The 11,296-nt window shown below is 36.5% G+C and overlaps 2 protein-coding genes across 2 annotated transcripts; one reads left to right on the top strand and one right to left on the bottom strand.

Moving 5' to 3' along the window:
- The first annotated feature begins 338 nt into the window (after positions 1-338).
- LOC110736349 (prohibitin-1, mitochondrial-like) lies at positions 339-4,596 on the top strand. Its single transcript, XM_021916551.1, has 6 exons — positions 339-512; positions 1,385-1,578; positions 2,078-2,194; positions 3,065-3,235; positions 3,450-3,662; positions 4,070-4,596. Exons 2-6 carry the CDS (start codon positions 1,393-1,395, stop codon positions 4,259-4,261), a joined length of 879 nt encoding a protein of 292 aa, XP_021772243.1. The 5' UTR covers positions 339-512; positions 1,385-1,392; the 3' UTR covers positions 4,262-4,596.
- Positions 4,597-5,644: 1,048 nt separating this feature from the next.
- Positions 5,645-10,756, bottom strand: LOC110736348 (probable ubiquitin thioesterase DG1039). Its single transcript, XM_021916550.1, has 2 exons — positions 10,423-10,756; positions 5,645-7,886 (listed from the first exon to the last, which is right to left on the bottom strand). Exon 2 carries the CDS (start codon positions 7,852-7,854, stop codon positions 5,818-5,820), a length of 2,037 nt encoding a protein of 678 aa, XP_021772242.1. The 5' UTR covers positions 7,855-7,886; positions 10,423-10,756; the 3' UTR covers positions 5,645-5,817.
- Between the last annotated feature and the right edge of the window lie 540 nt (positions 10,757-11,296).

Here is an 11,296-nt window from a genome sequence, read left to right as displayed (position 1 = left end):
AATTCTAAGTGGATATGAGTACAGATGAGACCCGCAACATCCATTTATCATCCTTTACACTACTTAAAAGCTCCAACATTTTTACGATATTATTATTGTGGTTATTATTATCATATTCTTTTAATTTATAAACAAGATTTGATCATCACCCTATTAATAATTAAATATTGTAACAAAATTGTTTAGTAATTTAGTTGACATCCATATTATTATTATTATTATTATTATTATTATTATTATTATTATTATTATTATTATTATTATTATTATTATTATTCATTAACATCATTGTTTAATTGAAAAGAAATTTATTAGATAACAATCATACAAATATTGCATTGTCGAGTCTATCTTGTTGGAAAAGAAAAGTAAAAAAGGAAAATGAAAAAATAGAAGCGAGTAGGTACATTAACATTACGATCCAACCTTGTAAAACCCTAAACCTCGATTACAGGCTTCCCACTCGCCCACATCTCTCTTTTCTCTCTCACTCAATCGCAGGCGCCATCCAAGTAATTCTCTCTTCCCCTTTCTCTCTCATATCATTTTGTTCCGATTTTAACCCTCAATTTGTCAATTATTGATTTCAATTATCAAATTGTGCTTACATTTTTGCTTGATTAATCGATTTAGGTCTGAAAGGTTTAGGCTTTCTGGGGTTTTTGTAGCTGATTTTTCTGGGGTTGTAGCTAATTTTTCTGGGGTTTTTGTTGCTAATTTTTTTTGGGTTGTAGCTAATTTTTTCTGGGGTTTTTGTAGCTAATGTGTTGCAGGCTTTTGTTTATACAACCCTTTACTGTTAGGACTGAGCTATAAAAATGGAGTTTTTATTCATTTAAGTATAACTTTGTTGGATTTGTGTTTTCAAAGTGAGGTGCGAAATGGAGATTGACCCTCATTTGTGTACTTTGATAGTATTGTATAGTGTTTGGAATTGACTACATAGGAGAATTGCTTAGACTAATCGTTATCGATGCAACAAAGGAATCTGATGTTCTTTAGGTTTGAGGTTACTGGGTATTTTCAGCCTGAGCTATTATTGTATTTGAAAGATGGTAACTTTGATCCTATTGGTTTGATTCATACGATACGATAGATGGCTTTGTGCTTGTTCTGCCAGGGTATGAAATGGCCCTATTCTGTGTAATTTGGTGCTCGGGTTTTGTGTACGTTAGTCGTTAGATGGGTTTGTGCTTGTTATGTCAGGGTGTGAAATGGCCCTCTTCTGTGTAATTTGGTGCTCGGGTTTTGTGGGGCCAGCTACTTTACTGCTTAGACAGAGTGTTATTGATGCAACAAAGAATCATTATTTGAGATAGTTTGAAGCTTTTGTAAATGATTATCACTAATCATTGTTCGGGGCATGGGTTGTTAATATTTTCAGGTTGAAAAATGAATTTCCAAAATGTTAAGGTTCCCAAGATGCCTGGCGGTGGTGGTGCAGCGTCTGCTCTAATTAAGGTCGGAGTTGTCGGTGCTGTTGGCCTTGGACTCTATGGAATCACTCATAGTATGTACAATGTTGAAGGTGGTCATCGTGCTATTGTCTTCAACCGCATCTCTGGTATCAAGAACAAGGTTAATATTGAATATACCATTGCTTAAATTGTATTTTCTTATATTCCAAATTCAGTTGCTATTCTATACTAATTGTACCGTGTCCTTTCTATACACATAAAACATGGTATCTTATTATTTGCAGTTAATTGTATCACGGCACAGTTCTTAATTATGTGAATTGTGGGCCTAAGATTTTTCTTGATAGATTTCAAAAATTACATATTATACTCGTACTATTTATTTTGTTATGTCTTGCAATCTTGCATGACACCTGTAGTGAGAAATTTATGTCTGCTTGAGAAAAAAATGGGTTATGACTTGATTTTTTGATACACATTTGTATAAGGTAATATCTTTGTGAGTGACATGGGAAGCAATTCCATTTCATGCACATGATTAATAGTGTGCAATGGTAAAAAATATTGCTAATATACTTTAGGGTCTTTCTTACAAAACTGTTTTTTCCAGATTTGTCTATTTGTTGAATATTTGATATATATATATTTTTTCCCCATAGGTTTACCCTGAAGGAACACATCTCATGATTCCATGGCTCGAAAGACCAATCATTTATGATGTTCGTGCACGACCTCACCTAGTAGAAAGTACATCTGGAAGTCGCGATCTCCAAATGGTAAGTTGATGCTTTATTTACTGGTGTGTGTGTGTGTGCGTGCGTGTGCTTGCGTGCCCGTGTGTGTGTATGTCAGTGTGTGTTTGTGTGTGTGTGTGTGTGTGTCAGTGTGTGTGTGTGTGTAACTACCTATGGTATGCCTGTAATGTGCATGCATGGACTATTGCTTGATAATATCTTATTATAGTCCATTTTTCTGTATGGACATGATGTGTGCATTTCTTGGCTATAGATGTCCACTTTCCATCCATGTTAATTGTGTAATTGCTATACTATGTGATTTATCTTTAATATATGGTCTCTCCTCTAAGTAGGGCCTGCCTTGACTCACATAAAAATTTGAGGGGTATTGGATTCAGTGACTAGTCGTTTGATTTAAAGGATAATGATCTTCCTAATTGCTTGCGTTGCAAGAGTAAACCAAGTTGCTTCTCACACTCATGTTTATCAATGTCAGTAGTCTACTTCTGTCACATTTTCAATTTTTCATGAGCTAGAAAGAGAATTTCTATCTTGCCAGAGAATTATCTTTTTTGCCCCAAGGAACCCTTTTATAGCTGTAGCAAACATTCTTCTACTTTTCTGATCATCTTTTGGGCCTCCTACACTGTTCTAGTAGAAACGTATAAGCAGATAGAAAAGAAACGTGAATTGTGCTTTCGAGTTATAGTTTTCACATGATATTTGGTGCCAGAAATAGCTATCATTTTGCGTAGTTTGTACGCATCTGCTAATTCTATTGGTTTTCGTACATCGAGCTCTGCATGGTTTCAGAGTTCTTACTTCTCCTGTAGTCCTGTACCATGTAGTTGTATTTAGCACTTCATAATCAATCATGTGTTAGCTGAACTACATAATTGTGGGTTTCAGGTCAAGATCGGTCTTCGAGTTCTTACTCGCCCTGTACCAGATACTTTGCCAACAATTTACCGTACACTTGGTGAAAATTACAGTGAAAGAGTCTTGCCATCCATAGTCCATGAGACCCTGAAATCCGTGGTTGCCCAATACAACGCAAGTCAGTTACTTACTCAACGTGAGGTAATTCGTTATTTCCTATTTGCTCTAGTTGATAAATATACATTTTTATAAAACTATTTTCAGTATCTTCAAGGATTTTGCTATATTATGTGAATGTAATCATTGATTAATAAATGGCTTCAAAATTATCACATAAGTTCTCAACTAAATTGTAAGAAAGATGAGCAACAAGTTATGTAGATTTAAGAGTGTTTTTTTTAAAATCATCTTTCAGGCTGTTAGTAGGGAAATTCGAAAAATATTGACAGAAAGAGCTGCAAACTTCAACATTGCATTGGATGATGTGTCTATCACCACTCTTAACTTCGGTAGAGAGTTCACTGCTGCAATTGAAGCAAAGCAGGTAGCTGCACAAGAAGCTGAAAGAGCCAAGTTCATTGTGGAGAAGGCTGAGCAAGACAAGAAAAGTGCTATTATCAGAGCACAGGTAAGAGCTATATATGTTTGAAAATTGCAAAAACTCTGTTTGTCCAAATATTAAAGTGTTCCATTGTGTGTTTTAATCCTTACTAGCCACTAGTTGACTGGTAATCTGCTTGAAGCATTAATCTGACGGTGTTCACTGTTTTTGTGTCTGGACTCTGAAGTTTCATTTGAAAATTCTGAAATAACATGTCAAATGAGTGTGCTTTCCTTGGTTTAATTTTGTAGTTCCTTTTTGTCCAACAGCAACTTGGGACTCTTCCGAGTTGATCTCAGCTGGCCTAGTGCAGTAGATGCATAGGAGTAGCATTTAACTTATTTTCTTGTTGAATGGTGTATTTCATAAATTAGGTTCTTCTGATTTTTTTGGTTGGTGTTAATTTGTCTACATCTCTTGTATTTGGTTGACAGGGAGAAGCCAAGAGTGCTCAACTTATTGGTCAAGCTATTGCCAACAACCCAGCTTTCATCACTTTGAGGAGAATCGAAGCTGCCAGGGAAATTGCTCATATAATCTCTAATTCATCAAACAAGGTGATGTTGAGTTCAGATGATCTTCTGCTCAATCTTGGGGATATGACACCAGAGGCACCTAAGAAGTAAACACCTGGTCTGCGGTGGAATTGTGCAGCAGCTGGGTTTGGAAGGATTTAATGGAAAGTCAAAGAAGTTTTAGTTATTGAGGAACTTCTGTAAATGTCAGGCCTTGACGATACTCAGATGGTTATTGTTTATCAAACCCTTTGACTGATCATCGCCTTCAATTTAAGTGAATTTTGCCTCAATGCTTACAGAATAAGCAGCCACTCTCGTAATGAAACTTGAGATCTTTATTTTGGTGGTCATGTAATGGATGTTGATAGTGATCTTTGAATTAGAAATTGCTTGTTAGAATACAGCAGCGTTTTTCCTGGATTTTATTCTAGTGTTTATTCAAACCTTGGTTTCTTTGCGGGAAACGATTTTGGCACACCCATTGTTTTATTTTTTTTATGTTTAGAGAGCCACAAAAGGCGGGGGTGAGAATCGATCCCATGATCTCTTAGAATCGGGAAGGAAGCTCTAACTACTGGAGCTATCTCTCACTCTCCCACCCATTGTGAGAACATAGTTTTTTGTGCTATTCTCACAAGGTGTGCTTGGTGTGCCAAAATATGTTTCCCTACTTTGCAATAGTGAAACAAGAATTTGTTCTATTATATAATAAGTTGAAGGTCCATTGATTGCATTCGTACTGCACACATACATGTTATGCGACTCGTATTAGATTTCTATTTCAGTATTCCTTTGCGTGGTTTAGCTATATCTGTTGCTAGTAAACCTTTTAGTTTTCCAAATTATCTCCACAGTGAAATTGGTCTAAAGTCGGACCACGCACATATGGATTCAGAATTACTCGTATAATTTTAATTGATATTTGATTTTTGGCTTAGATTTGGAAGCCTAGGGTAGAACATTCACAGTTATCGTCACTTTCCAGTGTGCCACAAAATCTTCATTTGAGACTGAGACGGAAGAAATGGCGGATGAGAAAGCACTGGAGAGGGAAGGCGGCGAGGAAAGTTACAACTTACCTGCTTTTGAGAGCGGGAAAATCAGCGAATGTGGTTGATTGGTACCCGGGAACAAGGTGATGCAACAGTCGTAGTGACGGAAGGAAGACCAGGTTAGCAAAGTGATTATCACAGCAGTTTCTATCACATTAACAGGAGAGAATGTGTCGATATGGAGGGAGATGACAATTATTTTTTGTGACAGTTGGGAGTCTTAGGGATGAGATTAGAAGTTGTTAAGAGATATGGTTTTTTAGGTAACCCCATATTAACTACTAGTCTACTAACCTACCATTTCGATGACCAATAGCTCATAAGTCATAACGTAGCTACACTTGCTTCATTTCATATTTTTGGTCCTTTATAAGCTCCAATTTCCTTCAATTCGTACCTACCTACGTCAAGGAAAAAAATCAAGGGCAATACGCAAATATGCTAAAATGAAAATATAGAAGCCATTTTTTCTTTTACTAAGAATTAACCACCAAAGAGCAACATCAGAACGAACACCAACATATGAAATTCAAGCACAATTTTCTGGGGGTCTTCTTTTTTCCTTTTTGTTTACTTTTATTCACGATAGAATACTTCTCCCCCAGCACAACCCTACAGTGAGGGAGAAGATACAAACTGTCTAGGTAAACTAAAGAGATCTTTCCCCTCAAAAGGGGATGTCCACTCCCGAGAACTGGCAGTTGATGAATCAGCCATACCCGCTCCACCATCCTGCAACCCAACAATAGGTACACCATTCCCATTGGAAGAAGACGGTCTCATGGTCATACTCATGGCAGAGGCTCCTGAATCGTACATGTGAGCTCCACTCCTAGAGAAAGATCCCAACCCATTCCACAAACCATTTTGCTTTGAGGGAGCGAAACTTCGATCCAAGCTCCAATCTATATTAGTGTAGTCACATGATGGCATTGTGCCACTAGCATTCCAATCCACCGGAGAATTTGACCCAGATGAGCAGGTTGAACCCACCCCGGAAAAAAGCCCCAGGGAAGAAGCAGCAGCAAGGGTTGGAGACCCACCGATCCTGGTCCACGATGCATTGCTACGTGTAGAACCTGGATTATCCATTGGACTACTACCTGGCATAAACGGCTGATGTTGATGTTGATGTTGATGTTGATGTTGATGTTGATGCTGATGTTGAATTTGATGCTGCTGCTGTTGCTGTTGCTGCTGAAATTGAGCAGGATGATAAAATTGATTCGAAGTCAAGTTGTTTGGACTAAGGCTTCTAGTACTAGGGATATGAGGCAGTAACCCATTCGGCTTCAAAATCTCCGAATTTGTGGGATACCAACTAGCCGCTGTACCTGGAGGAGAAGAGCTAATGCTTGTTGCAGGGGCGGGTTTGACATTTACAGACTGAGGCCGCTGCATCATTACTACAGGCTCTCTAATTGACCCTGGCTGAAGATTCCTATATTCGTTACCAACAGTTGTATACCGTGCCTCTGCCTTGGCCGGTGGAGGTGAAACCTGTAGCGGTGGTGCCAAAGAATACGATACTGAAGGATTTGACCCTGCTCCTACAGGCCACCTTTTCTCAGCCGGTGTAGCGATTTGCTGAGGTCTAGGCCAATCTAATTTGGGCTGAACTCTAGTAACTGGTTGAACAACTTTAGGCATCGATTTGGGAGCCGGTACTCCTGCAACTGCAGCTTTAGTGTAATTAAAATCTTTTTCATCCCTTCTCTGGGGTATCAAAGTTGCCGAATTGGGTTTTGGTTGCAGCAGTCTCACATTGCTCTGACTTGTTGCTACAGATATCTTACCATTACTAAAAGTAGGAGGATCCCCAATTTCTTCAGGTTTAGGCAAGACAGTTGGTTGATCCGGTTTTAGTGATCTCAAATTCTCTTCAGCCTTCTCTAAATCACCTTCACAGGTCACTATGGCTCTTTCTACATCTTGCTTTGAGCATTTAAACTTTATTTCCAATTCTGCAATCCGAGCAAGCTCTTCAGATATATCAATCTTCAGATTGCTCCCTGTATCAATATTTTGATCTTTATGCTTATCAGCATCTTCACCTCCTTCAAAGAGCCATGCTACAGCCTCTTCCACTCGACCTTCATTAAAAATAAGAGCCATAGTTGCCCGTTCATGAGAAAATCCCATAGCCACAAGTTGCTGAGCAAGAGCTTCCAGTTTTCGGGACATAAGATAACCACTGCAGCGTTCATGCAATTCTTGGGCACGCCTTTCCTTCTGACGCTGATGTTTCCTCTCATTTTTCTGTCGTATCTTCTCACGCTTGTCATTATCAGCGCCTGGGATTACCTCTTGTTTGATTGCAGCATTTGATGTCTTATCTTTGTTATGTTCTTCTGACTCCACAGACCGGCTGTCATTATTGGAAGCAGAATCATAATCACCTCCACTTCCATGAGTGCTCCCACTATGATCATCGGAATCATCTATGTCACGGAAACGACCATTTGCATGAAGTGTTGGAGCCAAATATGTAGATGATGCCTCAAGAGTATGAAATGTCCCCAGCAATGGATTATATGCACTTGCTGGAATTCCAGTACCTCCATTTACAGCTGCAGAAGACTTCGAAGGAGTCTTTTGTTCCTTTCCTGCCTTTTTGTCCTTGGACTTAGATTTGGAAGCCGATGACATCTTGCAAAGAAATGAAAGGTGGATTTATGATCCTGAAAACATGAAAATAATGAATTCAAAAGGAGCAAAAGCACTTTGATGGAAATTTTAATGCCTTAACATGTGCACAATCGAGACCAAAGGCTAAAATGCATAGAAAAAAACAGTGAACAGGCAAGTGGGATTGAAAAGGTTAAAAGAAGAGAATTAGAGGTCAAGAAAAAGAGTACTCTGTATCATTATAAACACAAGTACCAGAGACTTGGCTTCTTATACACGAACAAAAAGTCAAAAATCAAAATTCACAACTCATACAGAGACATTCCACAATGAACATTCCAATAGATGTGAGCTATGTGGCACTATGAAAAGGCAAGCATAACAAAACACAGCAAAACTTGGGATGCTCATTATTAAACTAATAGAGGAATATAGAAGTTGGAGGGGGTAATATTAAAAGCAGAGACAATTTTAATGCAAAGCCAACTAAGATAACCCAAAGTATATATGCAAAGACATAGTTTGAATCACATGGAGCAATAACTATGCAACAATGATAGGTGCCATTTAAATAATTAATTATGGCTTCATTGGATGCAACAGAAAACTTGAGAACAAGGCTGAAAAGTAAAGGAGGAGGAGAAGATATTCATCAAGTTGGCACTAATGGTAGCCTATTAGGCACAGCCACACATCTATCGTTCAATTTCTTAAAGGTGGCACCTTAAATTTCCAACATTAGCACACATACAATTAAGAGATTTTTTATATTTTTTTTTTCATCAAACCATATAAAACTAAAATTATGCCACAACCAAACCGATTCTTAAAGTTCTTCAACTTTAGAAATTAGCATAAAGCATATTCTTTAGACAGTAAGAATATAAATTTGTGTAACACAAACCCCTAATGATTGTCCATAACAGTTACATTCTCTTACAAAGCAATTTATTCTCAACCACAAAATCAAATTCTTATAAATTTCTAAACTGCCAAAACTCAATATGTTTTCCGACTTATATACAAACTATGATATAAAAGATACTAGTATATCATCAAGGATAAGACTAACTTAACATTCCTGCCAAACTTTAACTTCAAAAATGCAAATACAAAAAACTACTTTGCCTATGAAACACAGATTCAGAATCCTATACTATCACAGTTCTTAAAAAGTGGCATCCAAATATCTCTTTGTATTGTAAGACACTAAACAAATATTTTTATCAGATGTCTCCGAAGAGACAAGACACTAAACAAAGATTAAAAAAACCTACTACTGTAGAATGAGCATAACACAAAGAACAATATATCCACTGTTTGATTTTATTTTATTTTCAATTTATTGGTGCTAATTAGAAGACCAAAAAATTTAAAAAAAATCCAGAACATCATAACCTTAAGCGGACACATCCATAGGTTCCACACAGGCAAACGTTATTAGTCGAAGAACAAAACTAAGGAAACAGGACATAGAGAAGGATAAACGGTAAAAAGAAAGATAAACCAATCAATTGGACATCTACATCAAAGGCCTTAATTCTCAAGTTTTCACCCATCTTGGTCTCTCCTGCTCTATGCACCTTGAAACAAAACATATATCCTAAATGCAATTGTGCTCTACAAAAGCATTTCCCCAAAAACAAACACAAAGCACTAGTCTCTAAAGATTCTCCTCCTTCGCTCCTTCACTCGTTACAAGACCTAATTAGCTAGCCATTTCTGTCAATCATCTATAGCTCAACACGACTATGCAGGCAAAGAAGAGATTACCAAACATAAACCCAAGGTTTATCACACGAACAAAAAAAGGCTAATCCATTTTCATCCACTATTATGCTCCAACTAATAGTAAAATATGTCACCGTAATAGTAAAATACCCGAACTTCCAACTAATTAGTCAAAAGAACTCCCCCAGTCCCCCATAACACCCTTAATAGTAGATTTTTAAACACTCTCTGAAATAAGATTGTCATCTCTCTGAATACTTCCACTACACGCACTCGAGTTTTCAATTCAAATTACAGCAACAAAACTTAACACCCTGTTCTTTTCCAAGAACAAGCCATAGCAAATTAGCAACAAATACAACATATGAACAAATACATAATTAGAAGAAATGGAATGTGTTCAAATTATCAAACTTATACAATTAAAAACAGCATTTCGGTTGCAAAAATTAAAAGGTAATATTTCAAAAGAAAAATTTGTTCATTCAAAAACCGACATATGAAATGAGTCAAGATTATATCAAACTAATTTGTTCATTCAAACGAAAAATTTGAGAACAATATTTCAATACCAACAAGTTGATCATATAAGTGTAAAACCACGTTTAATTTCTAATTCCCCAGAACTTTCCGAATCTAATATGTTGAAATTCCGACAACATCGCAACCCTAACCCCCAAAATGATCGAAAATCCAAAATCCAATAATTCAACACCGGCAACTTCCGACAACAAACGAATCCCCAATTGACGCTCAAAATGCAATTCAATCATGAAATTAGGGCATAAATTACAGCTCCAACCAAAAAAATTAACATTTTCTGGAAAATTCGAAGAGAGAGAAAGAAGAATCACGAACCTGGTTAGAAATTTATATAAAATCAAGAAATGAACGGATCGATTAATAGATCAGAAGGTTGAGATGATGATAGTCGGAATTAGGAGAGAGAAAATTGGGGAAATTGGAGATGGGAGGAGAGAGAAATTGCGAGGCTGAAACTGAATCGAAACGAATTAGGGTTTTTGATTGACACGACGACGATAATGATGAGGAAAAAGAAGGGTAAAAAGAAAATTAAATTGGGGAAACTATTAAAATTATTTTCGGAAATAAATAAAGGAAAAGGGAAATTCTTTTTATTATTTTATTATTATTCTACGGGCGACGTGGCTTTTTAAGGACTTTTTTTTTGGGCCAAAAGGAGTTACTGTGTTAAGAAACAGTTGGGGCCCAGCAAAAAATGTAACTGTAAAAATTCGGTAATTTTTACAGCTTTAATTTCTTTGCATGTCGTGCATGTGTTTCTGTCTCACCACTATTTTGAGAGAAAATAATAAATAAAAAATTTAAGATGTATAGAAATCAATACATTTTAAATAATATTGTCTGATTTTTTTAGTAAGGACAATTATCGTTAAACCTTGGTTAAGCTTTATTTGATTTAATTTTAATGAGTTTGAATTCGCCTTGAGCTTAAAAATCTTGCTCAAGCTTGGTTTAATAAGAATAATTTGAGTTTGAGTCATCAACTTCGTAAGATTGTTCTAACAAAAAGCACGATAAGTATTACTCCATATTTTGTAATGTGTTTTTTGTTGATTGACTTGATAATAACATTATTTCACTTGAACATCCAAGTTGTGTTTGAAATTTACTTATCTTTGTTATGAATAGATAATTTAACACTTGGTATGACAAAAATCTAACGAAATATCACATCAAATATGCAATT

This window comes from Chenopodium quinoa, unplaced genomic scaffold (genome assembly GCF_001683475.1).
Source record: "Chenopodium quinoa cultivar QQ74 unplaced genomic scaffold, ASM168347v1, whole genome shotgun sequence".
NCBI lineage: Eukaryota > Viridiplantae > Streptophyta > Magnoliopsida > Caryophyllales > Amaranthaceae > Chenopodium > Chenopodium quinoa.
The sequence above is the reverse complement of the archived record's forward strand: the minus strand, read 5'-3'. Positions and strand labels throughout refer to the sequence as shown.

Excerpts from the sequence above, each read along its gene's own strand:
- LOC110736349 (XM_021916551.1), top strand. The coding sequence starts at position 1,393 with ATGAATTTCCAAAATGTTAAGGTTCCCAAGATGCCTGGCGGTGGTGGT. Across the intron at positions 1,579-2,077 it reads TCTCTGGTATCAAGAACAAG|GTTTACCCTGAAGGAACACA; the intron begins GTTAATATTGAA and ends TTTTCCCCATAG. Across the intron at positions 3,236-3,449 it reads AGTTACTTACTCAACGTGAG|GCTGTTAGTAGGGAAATTCG; the intron begins GTAATTCGTTAT and ends ATCATCTTTCAG.
- LOC110736348 (XM_021916550.1), bottom strand. The coding sequence starts at position 7,854 with ATGTCATCGGCTTCCAAATCTAAGTCCAAGGACAAAAAGGCAGGAAAG.